This window comes from Poecile atricapillus, chromosome Z (assembly GCF_030490865.1).
Source record: "Poecile atricapillus isolate bPoeAtr1 chromosome Z, bPoeAtr1.hap1, whole genome shotgun sequence".
Classification (NCBI taxonomy): domain Eukaryota; kingdom Metazoa; phylum Chordata; class Aves; order Passeriformes; family Paridae; genus Poecile; species Poecile atricapillus.
This window is the reverse complement of record NC_081289.1, coordinates 2,487,527-2,511,622: the sequence shown is the minus strand read 5'-3', so window position 1 is coordinate 2,511,622 and position 24,096 is coordinate 2,487,527. Positions and strand designations below refer to the sequence as shown.

Genomic DNA, 24,096 nt, shown 5'->3' with positions numbered 1-24,096 from the left:
GCACACAGGAGAGATTCTTTTCTAACTGGGAAGAGGGGAAGCAGACAAGGAAAATGAGACTGCAATTTGCTGGGACACTCCAACTTATCCTTCCCTGCCCTCAGGGCCTACAAACCAAATCACGAGGTCGCAGCATCACAGAATTGTTAAGGCTGGGAAAAACATCTAAGTATCTCCAACAATTGTATGAGGGCCTAAGAAGAAATCATCAAATAGCAGCATAATCAAGAAGACATTATCAAAAATAAACATAATGTGGGGCATTTCCACAGAGCAAGGTAACCACAGAGCAGCATAACCTGCCCTGGCAAATCCAACCTCTTCCTACCCTCCAGAGGGATTCTCAGGAAGTCAGACAATGTGTCAAACCCATCTGGGTTTGGTCAAACAGGGACTCCAATTCACATTAAAGCCTTCTTACTCTGCCTAGTGCTGTAAAATGGATATAAAAAGGTGTAACTAGGATGAGCATCCATCCCAGCCCATCTCTGTCCTATTATCAGAACGGTAAATATCCTCGCAGCAATAAAGGATGGGACACTCAAAACCAAGGACAAGCCCCTGAACAAAACCCCATCAACTCTTCATCTACTTATTTTGTGCCTGTACATCTTGTCAGCTTCTTGTTCAACCCCCAGTGAGGTCCCTGCTCCTCACACTGCCGCAGAGGACACCAGGGAATCCCAGAACGGTTTGGGTTGCAAGGGGCCTTAATGATCATCTCATTCCAACCCCACTTCCATGGGCAGGGACACCTTCCACTCAACCAGGCTGCTCAAGCCCCAGCTCCAACTTGGTCCTCAACACTTCCAGGGATGGAGCATCAGCTTTTCCAACAACCTGGAAGATCCATGGAACAGCCCCTCAACGCAGATCTCAGCAGAGCCATTTCAGAGGGCTCCTCTCCACACTGGTTTCCTCCACGGGACAAACCACATTTGTCACCTCTCCCTCCTGCGGCCTGGAGCCTTCAGCTCTTGTTTACAAAGTTTCTGCAGCTTTGCTTAATTTAGAGCAGCTCTTCTGGTGAGTGTCACCAGTTCCACTTGGCTGGCTTTGACGAGAGCAATGTGACTGCTGGGAACTGAGACAACCCTTCCAGAGCTTCCACTCCGTCTCTCCGTCTTTCTCTCCCTGAAGCATTTTTTGGGTGGAAGGAGGAGAGAGGAATGAACGTTGTTGGATCGAACAGCACAGATTCATTTGCAAACTGGCCTCAGGAACGGATCACTGCCCAAGGCCTGAGCAATCAGAGGCATTCAAGCCCTTGCTTGACAGAAAATAGTTTAAAGAAAAGAACATTTTCATCTTCAGAGAAATCAGTGATCACCCCAAGTCAGATGCTTCCAGAGACAGCAAGACTTCTTTGTCCCTAGGACAGTTAAAATTCAGGTTTCATATTCCCTGTTTAAAGACTTTCGAGCAAAAGCACAGGAAATAAAAATATTTTCCCCTAAATCCTACAGATTTGATAACCAACACTCAAACAGAGCCTCCATCTCCTCCTCTCTGCCTCATCCCTCATTGTTTCACATCTCTTTTTACACTATCTTTGCAAATGCACCCATGTCTGGTGTGTTGGCACTGGAAAGGTCAGCAGCATTTGGGCTCCACAGGGCTTCCCAATCAATCTTCCCCCACAGGATCTCAGGTGTCACCTCACCACAGACCACTCTTGGTACCATGGTCTGAAAGAAGAAATTCCAGAGGTTTGCAAGAGCAGACAGCTGGAAACTGTGACAGCAGCAGGTACCTGTGAGAGCAGCTGATGGAAGCAGTGGTGTGGGAGGGGAGGATGGAAGTTCAGGGGAAGGAGGGAAGTGCAAGGAGAGGATGGAAGAACAGGGGAAGGATGGAAGAGCAGGGAAAGGATGGAAGAGCAGGGGAAGGATGGAAGAGCAGGGGAAGGATGGAAGTGCAAGGGAAAGAGGGAAGAGTAGAGAAAGGATGCAAGAGCAGGGGAAGGACGGAAGTGCAAGGGAAAGAGGGAAGAGTAGAGAAAGGATGCAAGAGCAGGGGAAGGATGGAAGTGCAAGGGAAGGATGGAAGTGCAAGGGAAGGATGGAAGTGCAGGGGAAGGACGATGGCAGGAGGTGCCAGCAGCCCCCTGAAGATTGAGGGAGCACTAATGAAGAGAAGAAATGCATCAAGAGCCCAAGGTGAAACCAGAGCCCACAGCTGCAGGCTGGGAACCTGCTTTGCTTTGAAAAGCTGTCCACCTCTGCTGGCTTGATTAAGAAGTATTAATTAGCCAAGCGGAGAGCAGCAGTGAACAAACTGACCAAGGTTTGGCCATTATCTACAGAGAGCAAAACAAAAATATATGAATACTTGGGAGAAAAGGGGATAAGAGCTGGAAACCAATACAGGTCCGTGGCACTTGTGTCTCTTCCTCCTCTTCCTCTCACCAAATACTTAAAGAAACCTTGGAAATCTGGTCTCCTTTTCTTCCCCCTGGCAGACTGTGTTTCCTCGTTACTCACAGTGACTGTAATTGTATTATTTCCATAACAACAGACTGTGAGATCAGAGAGCTGCACATGAGGGGTTGGAAAAGGAAATCAGCCACGTAGGAGGACTTTATTTCTCCACGTTTCTTGTTTGCTGAATGGGAAACCAAGCAACACCCAAACTACCCCATGGAAAGTCACTGGGGTGACACCAGTTACTCCAGTTGAGACTCCAGCTCGTGCTCACCAACACCAAAGGAAGGAGCCTCTCTGCAGCTGATGTCAGGGCTGGAGGAGATGGACTCTGCCATGAACAAACCCTGTTTTATCAAACCCTAAAAAAACCCACGCTTTGATTTGTGTCACAGTGAGGTCCTTTGTCCTCATGTAAGAGGTGGAACAGGTCAGCATCTCCCCAAAAGCAGGAAAGAGGCTCCTCCCCTGGTGTGGCAGGGCAGGATTTGTGGTGGGAGCAGATGGAGAGAACGACAGCCCCTGAGCAGGAGCTGCTGCCCCAGCTCCATGGGTCACTCAACGTCAGTGCTCTTGAAGGGAATGGCAAGTGACAGGAGATGTCACCTCAAAAAGAAAAAGGGGCCTCAGTCTTCTCACGCTAACATGTTTCCATCTGAAACCGCTTTACATCAGGGGAGAAGGGAAGAGGGAGGAAAACAACCCCGAGAAGAGGCAAGGAGCGCTAATGAAGGGAGAACACGCCAAGAGCCGAGCTAAAAAGCATCAGAGTTCACAGCCAGAGGGTGTGGAGCTATTTTTCTCTGAAAAGCTGTCCACCTCCGCTGGAGAGAGCAGGAACAGTTGTCAGAGTCTCCACGAGCACAGACGGGAGGCACCGAGGGCGATCTCCTGCCTTGTCCGCAGTCACGCAGGACAGACGCGGGAAGCACAAACCACCCTGGCTGTGTCCTCCCTTCACCTCAACACTCAACATGCTCAGAAAGAATCACAGAATTGGGTTGGAAAGAACCATAAGGACCTTCCAAAATCTGCAGGGACACCTTCCACCATCCCAGGCTGCTCCAAGTCCCGTCCAAGCTGGCCTTGGACATTTCCAAGGATGGAGCAGCTGCAGCTTCTCTGGGCCCCTGTGCCAGGGCCTCCCCACCCTGCCAGGAAAGAATTTCTTCCTGTTACCTGAAGAGAACATCCCCAGGAAGGCCAGGCAGAGCAGCCTGGCTAACAGTGTCACTAAACCAAGTGTGAAAATGGCTTTAAAATCAAGAGGTCCTGGCACCAAAAGGTCCCAGCCCTGGTCCTACCACGTGATATCAGCATCCACGTGGCAGGAATTTGGCTCACAGGACACATTTGGACTTCAAGAGGCCAGCAGAGAGCTGAGGATTTCTCATGAGTGAGTCAGGAGTAGTGTTAAATTAGTAGTTCATCTTAGTAGCAGTTTTAGATTGATGGTTGGACTCAACCTTAAGGGCCTTTTCCAACTTAAAGGATTCCACAATTCCTGCACCATGCTCTGGCTGTACTTCACACTCCTGTGGAAGCAGAACAGACCATTTTTCTTCCTGCTGCATTCCCAATCCGAGTTTTCCCCAGCAAATACCAAACAGCCACTCTTAACTTGAAAAGAAAAATATCTTTAAGATGCACCTGGTCAGAACGATGACCGACTGTTTTGTGGCTTTCATTTAGGGACTGGGTAAGGAGGAGGGGATGAGGGGTGTTTTTAATAGCTCATTAGCCAAGTTTCTCAAGCAGTCATTAAAATCTGCTAATTATCCCCTGGTCTGAGAAAGAAGAAGAAAATCTCTCCCTCAGGATCGTTCTGGCACTGGTGAAAAATCTTCAAGGCCAACAAGTTGTCACTTTCAAACTTGGAAAATAAACTCCAGGAATTCAACTTCGTGTTGGGATTTTTCACTGCAGCCTTTCTGCCTTGCAAATGCTTCCTCAGGGGTCAGAGGTGAGTGGGCTTCCCAATGAGCTGCACCCAAACCAGAGAGGTTCAAGTGGCAAAGTAAGGAAGGTTTAGGGGTTCCTGATCTTTGTGCCAGAGTTTAATGTGGGTCTGGCTGACGAGATGAAAGGACAGGGGTTGTGGTGGACCTTGGCAACTCTTTAATGGCACCTGCAGCACCCAGGAGTTCCATTTAATGGTTCAAATCAGGAAACCTGAGACCAGGACAGGAGGGGTGTGGATCCAGAGATCACCTCATCAGCTGAGCACTCCCTCACTAATAATGAATCCAGGCAAAACGAGACACAAATTCATTTAGGCTGGAAAAATCCTCTGAGACCATCAACCATGCACTGCCAAGCCCACCACCATCCCATATCCCCAAATCCCTCCAGGGATGGGGACACCACTACCCTGGGCTGCCCTTCCCAGTGCTGGACAGCCTTTTTGGTGAAGAAACTTTTCCAGATATCCACCCTCTCCTGGCACAACTTGGGGCCAAGAGGAGAAAACAACTTTGGTGCTGCTGCCTTTGTGTAAAAGGAAATAAGGTCTGCAGGGAGCAGTGACCTGGAGGAGACTTAACTGGAAAACAGAATATTCCAGGGAAAAAAACAGGGAGAAGGATGGAGGGACAGCAGGAGTTCTGCAAGGGTGCTGATGCAGGTGAACCTGGTTTCTGTGTAAATATTTTTATGCAAAACTTAGCCTGGAGGATAATTCCACCACTTTCATTAATGCCTGTGACCAATTCAGCAGACTTCTGAAATACAGGTAAATCTAAAGAGTTCTTGTAGAATCATGGAATTTCTAAAAGGGGTTGGTAAGATGAGACTTTTTGCATTCTCTCTCTCTTTTTTTAAATACTCAAACAACCTGCAGGCTGAGAAAACAGTAAAAAATATACAGAGGCCATTAAGATATTTAGGGAAAAAAATCACTGCCTCTGGATTGCTGAAGTTTGCCAATTTTCTGCCAGTCTCACTGTACTTGTTCTACTCTGGGAAAGAAGGGAAGAGAAAGGGAGGGAAAAAAGAAAAAGAGAAAAAAAATAATAGAAGAAAAACAACTGTATGAAACATGCTGAAATAACGTGAGTTGCTCTGATTGTGTTTCCCAACAGACAGTCCTGGGATTGTGCTCTGCAAAAACAGAGAAGAAAGTAATGCAAATGTGTGGTGAAAGCGATGTAAATGCACACCTCACACACAGGCACAAATGAATCAATAAAGAAATAAATCCTGGGACTGGATTGAATGATTTCCCTCCTCCAGAGGGAAGCTTTGCATCTGGGAAGGAGGTGATATTTCCTCTCTGGTTCTCCCAAATTCCTCATCCCAACACCAGCCCCTACATCCCAGGTATTGTTGAGGCCCTGCCTTAGTGGTCGGTGTGGAAAAAATCTGCCCCAGCACCCCATTTTCTGGTGGAATATCCACCAATAACTTCCTTGAGGATGTTCTTCTGCTGTCCAGCCTTGCTGGGTCTCTCCTGTGTGTCTGAGATGGCACATCCTTTCCCAAATGCATGCCACTGCCCAGGGGGATTGGCACCCATCCCAAAAGGCACTGATCTGCCCAAAATATAGTCCAGGGAGCTGTGACGAGGCTGGTCAAGGTCAAGGCAAACCTTTGCTTGTGAGGAGGGATTAGCAGGAGCTCCCAGACTGCGCATTTCAGAGAGGAGATGAACGTGAAGAGGGATGATAAAGGTATATTAGAAAATGATAGAGGGATCTTTTGTTCTTTCTGCCTCGTAGCACAAGGAAAAGGACAATCCCATGAGAAAAAAATGGAATTAAAATGTCCAGATACAAAACTGATAGAAGGAACTGGGTTTTTTCCCTTTGCTGTATCATCATGGGAACTTCTGAGGCAAAAAGTCTGCTGAGCAAAAGGAAGAAGTTCATGTATTTATTCAGCCAAAAAGAAGCACTGCTGGGGAGAGCAGCCATCAACTTGTGTGCCTGTCAGCAATGAGCAAGCCCAGGACACACTCAGGAGACAGCAAAGGGAACTTCTTCAGCCTTTGACAAGAGTTGGCCTGCCCAGGTTCATGCAAAAGCAAATCTGCTGTCCAGACCCACAGGAGCGACTGCTGGTGGTGCCCACCTGGTTGGTGGCACCCAGAGCCGTGCTGGGAGCTGGGATTCATCTCTCTGCCATCCCCTGCTGGGTCTTTCCCTTCCACTCCTGCCCAGGGGTGTCTGGAGATCACCACAGCTCAAACCCCTCAAATCCCAGCACAAGCCAGAGTTGAACCACCCCACCTGCAGCCTCCAGCTCCTGCTCCTCTCTGCCCCATCTCCACCCCACAGCAGCCTGCAGGCACGCAGAGATGTCAGCAGTGATGGAAAAACAGCTCTGGGTTTGGAGGAGGAGAGGGCAGCTCTGATAAATTCTGTTTTCCCCCCTTAGCTGCTTGCCCAGCTCCCAGCACTGTCAGGACGTGGGGGCTGAGACAGAAATTAAACACTCAGAGACTGGGATGAGGAAGGTAAATCAGCACCACCCAGGGAGATCAGCCAGGGGTGGCTCAGAGCCTCCTCCAGAGCCTGGTGCTGACCCCATAGGGATGAAGAGGGTTTGTTTTCTGTAGGGGCACCTCTTGTCCCATAAGTGAGCCCTGCTTGTCACAGGGGTGGTGATGCTGCCACTGTGGGATGCCTCATGACCCCACAGACATCTGTCCTCTCCCCCTGCCATGGGAAATTGGTGCTCAGACACTCCACCAGGGCTTGTTCTGGCCTTCTCTACACAAAAAATTACAGCAGCAGTGTGAGCTCTCCCTTCCTGCTGTGCTGCAGAGGACTGGCAGTGAGAGGAGAGCAGGGGGCTCTGCTGGATCCCCAAACACCTCTGAGATACACATCCCTGCAAAAAAAAACCCTCACCCACACAAGGAGGGGGCAGTGGGGGATGAGCAGCAGAGAAAATGAGTGAACATGACAAAAAGGAGTTCCTGGGGAGCTGCACCCCATGGTTCCCCTGAAACCTGTGCCAAATATGAGGAAATCTCACTGCAATATCTCCCCCAAGGCCCCTTATTCTGCCCTGCACTCACCTCCAAATGCAACAAGCCAAATTTCCCTCTCTTTTAATTTATTTCTCCAAAACACAAGTAAACAACTCAATGCCAGAGGGAGCAGACCACAGATTCTCCTGGCAAAGCCCCTCCCAGTGAGGGTTCAAACTGCATCACTGGAGTACTGGGGAAAAAGGAAAAGAGCAAAGCTCTGGGGGAGCAGAGGTGTGCCAGGGATGGGGGAAGGCTTGGGATTTCTTGAATGTAGCACAGAAAATCGCATATGCATGAGTCTGAATGAGACATCCCCAGGCAGCACCTCCCAGCCTGGCAGTGGTTCAGGTGTCCCCTCCATTCAGGTCCTGGCATCCAAGTCTCCACCGTGGATTTTTTTTTTATTTTTTCCCTCTTTTTCCTTTCCTTTCTCCCTTTCTGGAGAGCGTTGTGCTACGCTGGCAGCCTGCCACGCTCACGTCTGCCTCCCACTTCACCCCCATCTGCCATTGTTTCCAATCAGTTTAGGAAACAGCACTGAGAACAATTAGAAAAGATAACGAGGAAGAATTACATAATTACAGGCCACTGCATCCAAAGCATTTTCCCTGTCTGAGCTCTGCCTGAGGGAGGGACTTAATCACACTCTGTCCTCTCCTTGAGTGTCTCATCATCATCATCATCACCACCACCGTGGTACCTGGAGAGAGGTCCCTTCTGCAGATGGACACTGCAAGCTGCCACAAGAAAGGGTTTCTTCCCAAAAGCCAGTTGGGCTTTGGAGGAAGGGCTATCTCTGTTCTTCCTGTGCCTTATCTGTCTGGGGGAGGTTCCAGCCCTGCCCAGCTGTCTCCCTGGATCTCGTCGGAGCAGCAGACTTCACTGGCAGCAAGAACGAAGATGCTCAAGGAATTAATCTGCTCTCGAGGTCCCCAGTGAGGCTTATGCAATATTCCTCAGCTCTGATGTGCCAGCAGGAAGATCACGAACTGCCAGCGACACACCGAGGGAAAAAGCCGTGCTCGTATTGCCAGCGCCATCCCAAACCCATTCCTCCAAGGACATTTCGCTCCAAGGAAATCTGGTTGTGTGGCTGTAGCTCACCCAGGTTACACACCTGAACTCTCCTCCACCCCTCCCACTCCAGTCCTGCTTGGCATTTCACCTGTGAGGCCCCAGCTACTCATTGTTCCAGTATTTTCCCAACTCCCTGCGGTGACACCAGAGGCCGGGTTCCTCCAGGTGGCCAGGAGGCAAGGCCAGGAATGGCAGCCCTGAATGGCTGCTGCTTGCCTTGCTAAACACCTGCCTAATTCCCCTTCTCCGGTTCCCTTTCCCCTCCCCACACAACAGGTTCACCACCTGCCACCTCTGGCATTAGAGCTAGCGGGGAACAGAACGCCAGGAAAGGAGAGGCTTTCCCAGGAGAGCACTGTCTTGGATGCTTTTCTTCGGAGGAATTCAAAGCAATTCTCCTGTCATCATCCTGGTGCAGATGGAGGCAGGGGCTGCTATGTGAACTGGTATTTGATCTGGCTTCAGAGCAGCTCTGAGCTCACTGCATCCTCCTTGCCTCGCTGGGGCTGATTTGTTGCTCTGCCATTATTTCTGGGAGCAAAAAAAAAAAAAAAAAAGAGCGTCTTCGAATTTAAGAATCCGCTTATTTGGCCGTAAGTAACTCTTAACGAACATCAGAGTAATTAAAAATCTCCCAAAAACATGGGAACAGGGAAATGCCTTTGATAGCTGCTCTGAGGACAGAGGCTCTCTCATCCTGACTCGTTGTGTCACAGATGTTAACTGTGAATTCCCCTTCATTCTTTAACCTCCTGAGCTCAGCAATTCCACCATTACCACGTCCTTCCTGATCGAGGTGTAATTCAGAGCTTTTGAAATTAAACCCCTTTCATGACACCTTTGATTGAGACGTTCCTGCAGAAGGACTCCAGGGCCTCTCTGGTCCCTTTTAAGATGCCATGAAAGTGAGGAACTGTCCAGGCTTTGAGGGAGGGCTTGAAATTTGAAAATCCGAGAAATAACACACAACATGGGGATGTACAGAAGTTCCTACAAGCTCGGAGCAAAAGGGCTGGGACTTTTTGGAGGTTTCTTCTCCAATTTTGGCTGCTGGGTGTTCTCCACTTATCATCAGCTGGGCAAGCAGAGCACTAGGAGATCCTTGACCAAAAATACCCATTTTGTTATTTAAAGTAAGCCAGTGCAGCCCAAGCTTTGGGAATAAACAACGCAGAAGTTTCCATATTAACTCCCCTGAGATCCATCATCCCTGGGAGTGTTCAGACCTGGATTCACATCACATAAATGCAAGGCAATTTAGGAAACCAGTCACTGCTGCTGCATCAGGCAATGAGAGGGAGAAGGCACCTGGATGTAGTCATGGCTCAGCAGAGCCCATGGAAGGTTCTGGTGGAGGTGCCCACGGCAGGGGGTTGGAATTTGATGGTCTTTAAGGTCCCTTCCAAACCATTCTGTGATTCCAAGGGAGACCTGGCAGGTCACAGGTTTGGCCTGCATTACTTGCGGATTTTACCATAAATACATGAAATAAACCACAAATAGGGACTGCAGTGTCAATAACTTCCTTCCTGCTGAGGAAGTCTGGACAATGATGCAATACTGGAAAGAATTAACAGAGTTTCCATATATTTTAACAAGTGCATGGAAGGTTACCTTGGATTTCATAACTCCTGCTATCATTTAGGTTGGAAAATCCCTCCAAGAGAATCGAGTCCAACCATTCCCAGCATTGCCGAGGCCACCACTGACCCATGTCCCCAAGTGCCACCTCCACATGGCTCTTAAATCCCTCCAGGGATGGCAATTCCAGCACTTTCAGGGCTTAACAGCCCTCTCAGTGAAGAAATTTTCCCAAATATCCAATCTAAACCTCCCCTGGCACAACTTTCAGTCATTTCCTCTTATCCTGTCCCTGGTTCTCTGGGAGCAGAGCTCGATCCCCACCTGGCTCCACCCTCCAGGGAGGACTCCAGGGAGTTGTAGAGGAAAATCTTTGGAACTTTTAGAACAGGCTAGAAAAGCCACCCCAGGCTTAGAGTTTCCCAGGCCTGCTCTAGATGCAGTAAAACACTGAAATATCTCCTTCATACAATATAGTAAAATAATATATCAGTGTAGTATCATATCCTCAATAGCTCCGGCAGAGAGGAGTTTCATGCAGAATTTGAAGAGCTTAGGATGGAAAGAGCCAGGGGAATTCCCAGGGAAGGGACAAAAGCAGCAACACACAGGGAGGAGCTTGTGTTTATGCAGATGCTTCTGTGTTTTAGATGAAAACACAAAAAAGAAAAAAAAAAAAAAAAAGGCAGGAGGTTGGTAAAAATAAAAAATTCCATGTCTGAAAGCAGGGCTGAATGGTCTATGAGGAAAATTCTCCTCAAAGCTTTGCAGGGGTCGTCAATGGCCCTTCACCACAGCTGCATAATGACACCCCCACCGGGGAGGGGCTGCTTTTCATCCACTTGAGTGAAATGAAAGCTCCTCTCCCAAGGTAGAGAGCCCAGGCAGGGGTGGGCGAGGAGGAGGGGGTCCTCTTTTGTCTCTCAGAACCGCTCCTTATGGCGCTGGTTTGAGCTCCCATTGTTCCAAAGGTGGCTTTCCACCATTGCCACGTTCCCAAGAGGGGTGAGGGGATGGAGAAGAGTCACTACTGAGATGAGCACCCCAGTGGAGTAGAGCCCTCCAGAGGCTCAGAGCACCCCAGCTGGGTGCCTCTGGGAGGAGGGCTTCCCTGGGATATTCTCCCCTGCTCCCACAACTTTGTGACCCTCCAGGGTCCATCCAGACCCCACTTTCCAGGGTCCCTAAAAGTGGAGAGGGTCTCCCACCCTCACAGCCTTCCCTGGGATGAGCAGCTCCTCTCGGTACCTTCCTGGTCCCCAGAGCCCACCTGCAGCACCTCACCCCGGGAGGGCGAGTCTCCAACAAAACAACAGCAGGAAAAAGAAGAAGCGTTGAGGGCGGGAGAAGAGGGAAAAGTGGTTTCAAAACCTGGACACATCAAGAGACTGTTTCCATGGCAACCTCTTGTTCCTACAGCAGCTCAAGCCTGTTTTAATCATTTACCAATAAACTCTGCTGGGGTCTGCACTCCCTTCCCAGAGCATCTGCACTGGGATGGGTGGGGCCACCATTCCCAGAGGCAGGGAACACCTTTGGGAAATGATGCTGGTTGTTCCATGGGGCTTCCTGAGCTGGAGCCAAAGTGCCCTGATGCCTCCCCCATGGCAGGGATGGGGTGCCAGGGATGCTCCAGCTGGACTCATCTCTGCAACCATCCTTATTTCCACTTCTCCTCCTAGAAAACCTCAACCCAAGCAGCTTCACAGCCTCCTCAACCAGCAAGTTTAGCCCTTGGTGCTTTTCAAAGCTGCCCCAAAAGCCTTCAGGTGCCTGTAGGGAACAAACCAGGGTGGAAAAGGTCCAGAGGGAGCTGCTGTGGTGGAGGCCACAGGGACACACTGTGCTCATGGAGGTGGCACGTGGAGGAGGTGACCAGCTCAGTCCTGGACACAGCGGATCTTGGGTTTGGTTATTCCCACTGCTCTGCTTCAAGCACACTTTGCTCTTTCCCACCTGGAGCCTGTGAGATGCCAAATCCCAAGGTGAGGCCTCACAGCAGTTTCCATGTTTGTAATGGTGTCATTTCTAAGGAATCCAAGAAGAAAAGGTTGGAATTCAGCTCTGGTTCAACTCCAGAACAGCAGGTCTTGGATAGAGGGTTCATATCAACTTCCAGTCCAAGTTCACCCCAAGATTTCACAGTGCAAATTTAACCCAGCTCATCAAAACTCCATAATGCCCTTGGCTCCGCAAAAAAAAAAATTCCTCAAGCAGAAAGTGTCAAAATCCTCAGTTAAAAATCTTCATGCTCACTCCTTAAACCCCATCTGTCACACTGGGGTCTGAGTTAAAACTGGACAGAGAAGTTGGCTTGTCATCGATCAACACAGGGCAAGCATTACCCATAGCAAAATACTTCTTAATAGCTTGGAAAAGTTTGAGAAGTTCCTTCATAAAATTGCAGCATTAAAGATGTTGATGTTTCATTCTGAAGGAATTTTCAGTAGATTTTTTAAATGACAAAAATTAGAAAGTATCAAAGTGAGGAGGAAAATATTTCCCGAAGCTCCAAATATTTAACAATGCTCTGTGTTAAAGCATTGCATTCTCTTGCTGCCTTTTAAATGCCTTCATTTTAACAGAAAACTGGGAAAAAAGAGTGGTTTAGGTCAAGCAGAAGATTTTCCATGTGTTTTTGCTTTGAGCCACTGAACCCAAAATCAATTATTTGTACATGTTTAGCCCTGATCCATGACTAGGACTCATCCAGTAATTCAAATAAACACAAATTGACAGTAATCTCGTTTGCTTGGGTTTGCTCTCTGCAGATGTTCTAATGGACCAGTTTGCTTTCTGCAGATGGACCAGTTTAGCACCAAGGAATTTTTCAAGCATAAACATGGGGAGCAATTTTCAGGGAATGCCTCTGAAGAGCGAATTTTGAACACATTTATCTGTTTTTCTGCCTACGGCAGAGCACGGAAACAAGTGGTCTGTGGCATCAGGCCACCAAATTTCATGGGATTGAGGTAAGTGCCTGATAAATCTCCCTGCTCTTTCCAGCAGGGATCATCCCATGGACCTGAAGCAAAAAAATTCTTTGCACAACACCTGTCAAACCATGAAGCTCCCACCTCAGGGCATCCTGGGTGCTCAAATTCTGCACAAAACAAAATTCGGGGGAGGAAAAAATCCAGCACAGGCATTAAATACAGGAGCAGCACGTAAACCATCCCAGGAATGCCTCTTCCCCATGGCAAGCTCTGTCCCTGATGCCTGTGTGCACCTTCACTCCAGCTTGTGCTCACTGTAAATATTTCAAAGGCTGGATGTCTCTGGGGACCCTCTGGGCTGAGCACTGAGCAGCTGAACACCAGCCAAGGTTAACAAATCAGAGTGAAATGTCACGGCTTAGCCCTTCCTTCCTTCCCTGGCACCCTCCAGAGCGTGGATTCAAGATCCACAAGCCACAGGGTGTTGTTGTGTTTGTTTTTTCTTGCAGGGAGCTATTCCCATCGAATGCTCTGCCCGACAGCTGCTGTGATTAATGGGTGATGTGCCAAAAGCCACAGACTATTATTATTATTATGGCAACATTTCGAGGTCACAACCAAGAGCAGGGTCCCATTGTGCCAGGCACTGCACGCTGCTGGAAGTGGTCCCTGACTGAGAAAACCTCCATCTAAATAGGAATTCTTGGGAACAGGCAAAAAACAAAATGCACAAAATTCTAAGTGCTGCAGGCATTTTTTCTACAGTTTCATGCAGAAAGCAAGCAGTGGAAGAGAATAACTGTCCCCCAATACCCTGACACCCAACATGCTCCACCATGCTGGGGATTAATTAACATTCATGCATAATCACTCCAGCATTTCTCAGAGTACATGCACAGCTACAAGGCTGAGGTTATTGGGTTTGGCTACATCTGCAAGGTTAGACCAGCACATTCATAAGGGGGAAAAAAACCCCAAAAACCCCAGGCAAAACCAAGCAAAGAAACCCCAAAATGACGTTAGTCAATGTTAGAAAGCCATGCCCTCGGTATGGATTTCCTGTTGCATCCTGCAGAGCTCAACATTCCCAGTTTGTCACATGCATGTTATCACAGCCACCTCATTTTCTAAAAAGATGAGCCTAAACACCAGCTCGAGGGATTTGGCCAAGGATTCAGAGAAATTTGGTGACAATAACAGAGAAAACCCTGAAATCAGAACAGCTTGTCCAGTGTGCTGTTAACTGGATCCTACACCCAGCCCTGGAAGATTCTGCATCCCTCATTTCCCTATAACCACAGACTTCACTGGAAACCTTCTGGCCTCCCAGGTGGAGAATACAGGTTCTGCTTGATTTTTGTCAGCTGGTGAGAAATGGAGATTCAGGCACTCAGAGGAAATATTTTGTGTCCTACAGTCACATAGATGAATTCCCAAGTTCAATCAGTTGTAAAACAGGGGTGAGTAATATTCTATCTCCAGTTTTCTGTCTGCCTTTGAGCTCAGGTTTCATTCCATCCCCGGTAAGACACTGATGTACAGAGGGAGAGGAAACAACCAAAATGATAAAAAATACAGGACTAAAAGCACAGATATAAATTAGATATTTAAAAGCTGCAGTTACCTACAAGCTGTAAGTTCCTTATCACCCTGGAGTATTTAATTTCCAAGCTTTTTACAGGTTTGTGCCCAGGGGCTGAAATCTGAACCCTTCCTACATCCACTTTTCAGTACTTATTCCAAAATTGATGGATTTTTCAAGTCTTCATGGACACCTGGTGTTGTCAGCACTGGGAAATGAAAAAAAGACCCAAAACCAGGCTACCAACCAGACACTCTTTTTAGCTGGACCCAGATTGGGCAGAAAGAGACCTAAGGACATGGCAGATCAGTTTTAGGATTTTTCCTGCTCTCCCCCAGAAGGAAACCACACAGTGGGATGGGCAGAGGGATGTTTCCCCCTCTGAAATCCACATTCATAACAAACATGTGCCCATTTTCCTGCTCTCTCAGCCTTGAATCTCCACTGGCAAGGTAGGGACAAGTGACCTGTTCTCTCTCACCATCCTCTGCCCTTCCCACCTCCTGGTAGCCAAGCCCTGGCTCTGGATCTCAGCTGTGCTCTCCAAGTGGAAGTCTAAGACCTCACAAAATCCTCTCATGTCGTCTCCTCTGCTCCCAAGAGCAAGGTGTGAGTCAGATCCAGAGAAAACCCTCTTCCCAGGGTCATTCCAGCCTCACACAAAGGAAAAAGAACTGAAAAAGAGGGAGAAGTATTTCTGGAAATGTCTCGTGCAGCACACGAATGACTGGGATGTTGTTGTGGACTGGGGCTCCTCTCTATGCCCAGCAGGAATAAATTCTCCATTATCACACAGCACAGTGTGGAGTTTTATATTGAGTAAGAGCCACCTCCACTTCAAAATGGAATAAATAAGTAAATAAGAGTAAATAATACAGCAAAGCTGCCTTGGATCCTGTTGGGATATTACATTTGTCCAGGCCTGTCAAGCCACACACGCACGACTCCACATCGGAAATTCCATTATGATACCAAACAGCCAACTTGGGAAAGAAAGGAAGTTGTCCCCCAATAAAACCCAATTTGCCTCCTTTTTGCAGTGCTGTCTCTGAACTAACCAGCCTGAAACTGCCTAAAAACCGTCTGACATGTAATTTATACTGTGGCGGAGGAAAATAATTTCCCTTAAAGATGAGAGGTCGTCAAGTGAATCAGAAAACAGTTACACCTGTGGAAGACAAGTTTAATGTAACAGTTCTGGGAGAATGAAATCAATAATTCTTCTTTATATATTTCCACTTAAAAAACCCACAAAACAAAAAGACAAATAAAGCTCAAATCCACCATAACTCCCTGCAATGCTGCTGATGGAATCAATCAAATCTCTCCTCCACGGACAGTTATGAACTGTGCCTTGTTTGTCCAAAGGACAAATCAAACAAGAGCTGGGGCTTTGCAAGTGCTTCTGAGCTTTTCCATGCTCATGAAAAAGTCATCATGTTTATCTCTGCAGAAGGAAAAAAAAAAAATCTCTTCTTAGGGAAAAAAAAAAATTAAAAAAGAAGGAGGCTTGAAGGCAAGAGCCACGTGGCACACTAGAGGAGAGGGGGGAAGAAGCACGAAGAGCACAAAGCCATCCCCAGCAGAACCTTAGCCAGAAACAGCCCCTGGAAATCCTTTCCCTTTATTACAGAGCATTAAAAGAAAATGAAAACCAACAAGAAGCGGGGATGGTTTTATCAAGTCTCCACAAAAGTTGAACTGCTCCTGGGAGCCTCTTCTTCCCACCCCCCCCTGTTCTGAGGAATTCAGCAGTGAGAGAAAAGGTGATTTCTCCTGTGTACACCACCCATAATTCCACTGTCAGATTTGATGCTTCAAAAGGAAGCTTCAATCCCCATGAATAAAAGCAAGTGTTTGAAAGATATTATTCACCTGCCACGTCACCTAGACAGGAGGGAGCTGCTGGCTTACAGCAGGTCTGTGATAGGACAGACTTTACCCCTCCAAGTCCAGATCCAAGCAGAGACATCAGCAATGAATTCTCCTCAAGTGCTGATAGGAGGGAAGTTATCTGAAGCTCTTCCTTCTCTTTGTGTCCTCCTCACATCTGGAGCATTAACCACAGCCTGGGCTGTCCCTTTCTCCCAGGGCTGATACGGTTTTGCTTTTTCTGAAAGAGCAAAAAAGATCTGACTTAAAAGGGAGCCTTCTTTATTTGTTCCAAAGGCAAAGCTCCATCTCATGGTTATTGGACTCTCCTCCCACTTAAATCTGAGGCTGTTTGTTGCCTGCTCTGAGCTCCCTTCACATTCTCCCTGCTGCTTGACTTTCCCCCAATTACCTGTGCTACAGACCTTGGGAAGAGACAGCCAGTGATAACCTTGGAGATAACTCTAGGTTTTCAATCTACTGGGAGGAGAGAAAATAGCTTTAAATAAAAATGTAAATTTAAAGTAGAAGGAGGACAAGAGGTGATAACAACAACCAGGTCCTGCTGTCAAATAGCTCAGTGTAGTGTTTACCCTTCATATAAAGCCATGAAGTAGTCAAGGGCTTTTCTATCTTGAAAAGAGCCAGCAATGAACCCAGTTCAGTTCCTCTGCTTTGCAGGTGCTCTCAGAAACACGAGTGATGGAAGCTATTAATTAAGAGCACACTCCTGCCTTCCCATTTTCCCTCCAAACAGCCCTAAAGTCGCTCCTTCTCCCCCCTGCTTTCCTCCTCTCTGGGCCAGCAGGTCTCTTTCATGTTCCCCAGGCTCATAAAAGCATCATCCATCCTAAAGCATGGAGAAAAGAAAGGAAGAGAGCAGTTCCATCTTCCCAGGAGACTGCAGCCACCTCAATGCTCCAAAGGATGCTGAGACACCTCAGCTGCCTCTCGTGAAAAATTGAGGCAAATCCCAAAGACATTTTTTTTTTAAATTCCCTCAGAGCTTTTCCTTACAACACCCACACTGCTGGAAGCTGGGAAAAGGAAGCTGATCCATCTTCACACTCTTCCTCAGGGTTCTGCTCACTTTTTGGATGGAGGTCCCAAAACTGACCTCGACCAGGCAGCACTTCAAGCACCTGTGTGAAGATGAAAGACAACTCTACCTCTCATTTAACCTCTCTCAGTCCAGACAAAAATGGTCACCTGGCATAGCACAAATTTCAGTGTAGACAATAAAAACTCTGTTTTACCATAAGTTCATCTTATTTTGCTTTAGGGAAGCATTAGGGAAAAGAGAAAATGGAAGAAGCAGAAAGCAGTGGGAGAAGGAGACAGAGAAATATTAATAGAAATTAAAGAGAAAAAAAAAAATCTACATTAAAAAAAATATAATTAGCAGAAATTCTGCCCTGACCCAAATCAATCCTGATCTTTTAGGCATCATCCCAGGGAGGAAAGAAGGGTCAGGGAACCCAATTTCCTGCTCTTCTTCGATGGAGCTTCTCAGTGCCAAAGCAGCAGAGTATTCCCATCGTCCCAGCCCATATTTAATGTCACAATACGCGCATTTGCACAGTGGAGAAAAGAAAAATACAGATGCTTTGGGCCAGTCCTACAAGGAATTTGTTATTCTGCTGCCCAATAGTCCTTTAAGGGAGAAAGCAATGGATCCTTCTGGATCTGGAGTCAAGGTGAGCAGTGTGTGATGGTGCAGCATTCCAGCATTCCAGACCTGGCATTCTTTTCCGTGGGTGTAATCCGGTATTTTTCACACACCATTTGCGGGATAAGCTGGCTGCACATTGGGAATTCTGTCCTATTACACTCCTGCTTCCAGCCTTATTGTGGATGTGAACACCTTTCCACTCATAGGAAAACGTTTGTAGTCTCCCATGAGGACTGACATTATATTGCAGAAATTTTTGAGCAATTCCCATCTATGCCTGAGTGGGTGAGACTCCAGAAGAAGCAGAGACCAGAGTGCCAGCAACCCTCAGAACCAGATTGTTCCTCCTCTGTCGCCCTGAGGATCAGACCTTTTGATATTGTTTTCATAATTTCTAGCCACTTTCCCAGGAAAGTAACTATAAACACAGGTGTTTATACATTCCATTAAAGATTTGCCTTTTGATGGACGTCTCTCACGGCCAGTGTGGTTGGGAAGGTGGTGACCTGACTATCCAATCCCTGGTCATTGTCAAAAACCTATAAATACTGAAAGAACAAATAAACTTCCTTCTTCTTTCATCTCACTTGGAGCTGCATCTGTGTGAATCATTTTGTGTCCAGCAGTGACACTCGTCCACAGAACAATTCCCAAAAGGAGCACAAATCCCAGGTAATCCTTGAGGTCACCTGGCTCAGAAGTTTTATTCAGATCCCCAACAGCTCATCCCATATCACTGATTTTCCTATGGCAGCCTAATTGCTTTTTTTCTCACTGGAAGAAGGATATAGATTCTGCTTTTCCTTCGTATGACTGAAAAAAATAATAACTTGAAAATAATTAAAACTTGCAATTTTCCTCCAGAGGTGACTCATTCCCTGCAAAAATCCCTCGTTCTTACAGTGGAAAAGACAATGAACAATTGATCTCTATCCAATTTCCATGGAAATTCCTTGCTCCACCTCCAAAAAGAACCCATCAAAACCCAACAACAACAAAAATCAAGCAGTGCTAAAAGCTGGATTTTTCAGCAGGAAAGGGAAAAAGAGGAATAATGTCTGTTAGGAGACCTGTCTCAGTTTCAAGGTAATTTTTAATCCATTCAGACTTTATATCTCTCATCCACATTTGCTGTTTTAGCCAAACATTCAACCACTCCAGAACAACTCCTTCTTTACCAAAACCTCCTCAGCAGCAGCAAAAACCGAGATCTTTCACTTCCATGTTCTCCCAGGACTTGATTTTATGGATACATCAGATCCACCTGAGCTTGACCAAATCACTTTCAAAATTTCAGCAGCAAAGCCTGCACCCAGACCCCCTCTCTCCCCTCACAGCCTCTGCTTGTTCACATCCCTTTTGCACATTTCCATTAGGAGCATTTTGCAAGTGATCTGTTGATTCATTGTATTAGAATTGCAAACAAATGGCATCATTTTCCTCCTGGAGAATTCAGCGCTGATTTCCAGGCATTGTTGGGCTACTTGACTGACACTTCTGCTTGATTTGAACCCTTTGAGATTTCTCTGGCTGCATCCACTTCTGCTCATCAGTTCTTCTGCAAGAACTCGAGAGCTTGCAGGAGCTCAGGCACCTGTGTTAGTTGACACAGGCTCCACATTTCCCTGTTCTGTACGTGATTTATAACTGCTTTGCCTTGGAATCAGAATGTGACAGTGAAAAGTGGGGATTGAGGGGGGAAATTTTACATTCCATGTAATTCCACTGATTTCAATATTTGCTGTGTGCCAGATGGGCATGTGCATTTTTATCCCACCCAGACCTCCAATGCTCTAGGCAGTCAATGCACTATTTAATCCATCAAGTGCTGGGAGATTTTTTTTTTTTTATTTTTCCTATGTATTTTTTTTCTTTTCTTTTTAACAGACAAATGCGAATTTGCCATGGCTGCTGTTAAATCTGAAACCACAGCAAAATACCTTCAAATGCTGTCACATTCTTTGCTTGCAGAGAGACCCAGAATAAGGGGTCTCACACACCTTCACAAATATTCCTGGATCCTGACGTGGCAGACTTGCATAGAGAGGTTTAGGATTTTGCAGAGGAAAACAGAGGGACAGGAGCAGGAAATTATTTGATGCCAGTTTTGCTAAGCTGGGCCTCTCTGGAACATCAATGCCAACAGAACAACCCATATAAAGGTGACACTTTAAAAAGTCTTTCTTCTCGTCAGAGAAGACAACAGGATATAAAAAGTCCTTTCGGGATCTGTGAGGCTCCCAGGAAAATCAGCAGGAATTTCTGCACTGCTGTCAGTGAGAGCTGCACCCTGATGGAAGATTTTTAGGATATTTCAGCACATTCTGCCCCAAAACAATGAGATTTGGGCACCTTCAGTAATTGTCTTCACACCCCCATGAATCACAGAATCCCAGACTGGTTTGGATTGGAAGGGAACTTAAACATCACCCAGTTCCAACCCCATTTCCATGAGCAGGGCCACCTTCCACTGTCCCAGGCTGCTCCAAGTCCTGTCCAGCCTGGCCTTGGACACTTCCAGGGATCCAGGGGCAGCCACAGCTTCTCTGGGCACCCTGTGCCAGGGCCTCACCTCTCTAACAGGGAAGAACTTCCACCTAACAACTGATCTCAACCTCTCCTCTTAGTTTAAAACTGTTCCTCCTCACCCTCTGCCTGTGGATAAAGTCACTCTCCCTTTTTCTCATCAGCTCTCTGTGCAAATGACCAATTAGCAATGCCAAGATCCAATCCATCTGCTAATTTATGACTTTAAAACAAAGCACCAGGGCATCAAAGCCACCTTCACTCAGTGCCAGTGCAGAACCCCCAGCTCAAGAGGCAAAGGGGCCTGTGGATGCCCAGGGTTCAGGATGTTAAGCAGGAAGACCAGGGAAAAATCTTTTATTGCAGGAAACAATTGATTCAAGACAAGTGAAATTATTTGAGACCTTTAAAACCTAATTATGCAGAGCCCTGGATAACACACTGGGCTGATGATAACTACATCAAGAAATAACAGACAAACCCTTCCAAACTTTGCTGACTGGGTAACTGAGGCCTCATCCAGCCGGATTCAAAGCGATCCCGTACAGAGACCTGAGGGCATCTCAGTGCAGGAATGAGCTCCTCTCTGCTCCTCTGCCTCCCACACGGCTCATGGAAAGCCTGGCCCAGTGCCATTAATAATGATATCTCCTGGGTGTGTTTCCCTTCCGACTGGCTGACTGATTTTATTACTGTGGCAGAGAATTGCAAAATATGAAGTGCTCAGCGTAGCAAAATGACATTTGTGTAAGTTATATTGTAAATAGTTACTGACACGCTGACGTTGTCGCTAATGTAAGGATGGTAAGAGGCTATTAATTACATTAGTGCTTAATCAGCACCGAGCACTGCTGCTCTCCTCTGCAGTCCAGCTGCTTGGCTGCTGAGGTGTCCTCCCTGAGGAGACTGGGGATGCAGGGGAGTGCTGCTGATGCCAAACGATGGTGCATGGCGGGGCAAGGCTCTGCTCAACATCTGTGCACATCTGGAGCCAAGATGGAATAGCTGCCTTGATGAGCCCTAAATGGATGGGCTGTCTGGAAGGTTTCAGTGGTGTCCCAGCCCTGAACTGAATCCATGAGGAGAAAAAGGCTTCAGCCTTTTCCTGGTTCCTCGGATGAGCAGCAAAAATCATCTTCCTTGCATTGTTGTTTTCCTGCCTTCTCTTCCCCGTTTCTTCACATCCGTAGAAAATCCTGCTGTAAATCTGAGAAACAGTTCCAGTGCTGGAGTAACTCAGGCTTTCCCCATGCCCCCAGAAATAATGTACATCCAGGACAGAAAAGACCATTTCACCCCTTCATGGATACAATTCTCATGTTTATGAGAATGTCTAAACCCCTGGGATTTATGAACTCCGATATCTTCATTACTTACTTGAGGAAATGGCCTCAAGTTGCACCAGGGAAGGCTGAGGTTGGATATTAGGGAAAAAAAAATTCATGGAAAGAGTTGTCAAGCCTGGAAACAGGCTGGCCAGGACAGGGGTGGAGTCCCCATCCCTGGAGGGATTTAAAAGCCCTGTGGATGTGGCACTTGGGGACACTGTGTAGTGGTGGCCTTAGCAGTGCAGAGCGAATGACTGGACCTGAAGATCTTAGAGGTTTTCTGCAACCTAAACGATTCCATGATTCTGTTTTATAAAATCTATTCTTCTGCTCATTCTGCCAGAGTTCATTGCAGGTCAGACCCAGAATCTTTGAGACTCTAAGAAGCCAGAGCACAAGGGCAGAAAAAGACCTGTAAAGCCATCAAGTCTGACCCTCTTTTAGTGCAAGAAGAGGCTCCCTTGGGGACAGCAGGGCAAAAGGACACAGAGAGACAGCTCTTGTACTGGGAGAACTATTAGCCCAATGAGTTGAAAAAGTGACAGACTGATAAGAAGTAGCCTGAGCATGAGGGATAACTTCCTGACAGCAAGAACGAGCAGACTGCAGGGGAGAGGCCGGGGGGAAATGTCAGGAGGAGCAGCATTCGAGCCACTTAGAATAAAATATATTTGGGAAGAAACCTGCAGTGACCAGGAGACTAAACTAAGCCCAGTATCTTGGCAATAAGTCTTTTCCATAGCTAATAATTCACGAGGAGATATCTGGAGACACAAACAATGTCCAGAGAGGAATGCAGTTGACTTATTCGACTTCACTGAGTGAGTGAACAACTACTACAGTTCATGTGTCCCCTGGGAGCTGGTGCAGCTGAACTTGGCTGAAGAGAGAGATTTGCAAAAAGGCCAGAATGCAAATCCCTCCCCAGCACTGGCCAGCAGCAGCAGCACTGCAAGATTCACCACTCCACGAGTGGTGCCTTACAGGCAGAAATGTCACGGCACTTCAAGGCTTCCAATCTCCAGGAGATCCCAGAGAAGGCTTCGAGTACTTCATCCATTGGGGATTTGAAATTGAGGACAATTCTTCTATCAGTAGAAAGCCATGCAGGAGAGCCTCTGCCTGATCCCACAACTTCCACCTTGGATATTGAGTGATAGCACAGCCAAATAAGAATCACAGAATGGTTTGGGTTGGAAGAAACCCTAAAGATGATCCAGTTCCAGCCCCTGACATGGCCAGGGGCACCTTCCACTATCCCAAGCTTCTCCAAGCCCCATGCAACCTGTCCTTGAGAATTTCCAGGGATGGGATACCCACAACTTCTCTGAGAAACCTCTTCCAGGGCCTCACCACCCTCTGAATAAAGAATTTCTTCCCAACATCTAATCCAAAGCTGCCCTCTGCCAGTGTGAAACCATTCCCCTCTGTCCTATCACCATCTGCCCATAGGAAAAAAAAAAAACTCTCCCCTTTTATATAAATCCCCTTTAAGTACTGAGAGGCCACTGAAGAAGCCATTTGTCACCACAATGATCCCGGGGAGTTCACCCACCAAGGACAACAGGCTCATCAACACTTTCATGAAGGTCATGCTGATTCCAAAGACAAATCAAAAAATGGTTGGGATTATCCACTTCCAGGGTTGGAATCCAGGAGATGTTGGGACATCAGACCCAGAAATACTGAGTGCACCCAGCCCTGGAGATCTGAATGAGGGCTACTTGAGAACATCCACAGTCCCTGAATCAAAACTTGTCTTCATTCCCTGGTTCTGCCTCTGACTCAGTCTGACCTTGAGAAAGTCATTTAATCTCTCTGTGCCTCGGGATCTGCATAAAAATAATTATTATGGCTGATGTTTTATGGGAAAAGACTGCTACCATATAAAACATCTTTCCAAAACGCCCTTTTCAAATCCTTCATCAGAAAAAATAAAATCTACAGGGGGTCAGAATTGTAGGATCTTATTAAGCCTTTCCCAGTGCCTCAGTGTGTTTGACTAACTCTCAATACACACTACGCTACATTTAAATCAGAATTCGAGATTATGAATTGTTCATAAAACCTTCCATCTTACACCAGTGGCAGCTTTAAGTTCTGATTATGAATTGTATCTAATTA

At 47.0% G+C, this 24,096-nt stretch overlaps 1 protein-coding gene across 5 annotated transcripts in view; it reads right to left on the bottom strand.

Moving 5' to 3' along the window:
• The window catches only part of LOC131572785 (plexin-A4), a 421,465-nt gene that overhangs the window by 321,185 nt on the left and 76,184 nt on the right, over positions 1-24,096 (bottom strand). Inside the window, exon 4 of one of the 5 annotated variants that reach the window (XM_058826140.1) lies at positions 16,473-16,687. The exons of the other annotated variants lie outside the window; for them this stretch is intronic. Within the exon in view, the coding sequence (XP_058682123.1) occupies positions 16,619-16,687 (69 nt within the window). The 3' untranslated portion in view covers positions 16,473-16,618. Of the gene's footprint in view, positions 1-16,472; positions 16,688-24,096 lie in introns of those variants that run through there. 5 annotated transcript variants of the gene reach the window in all.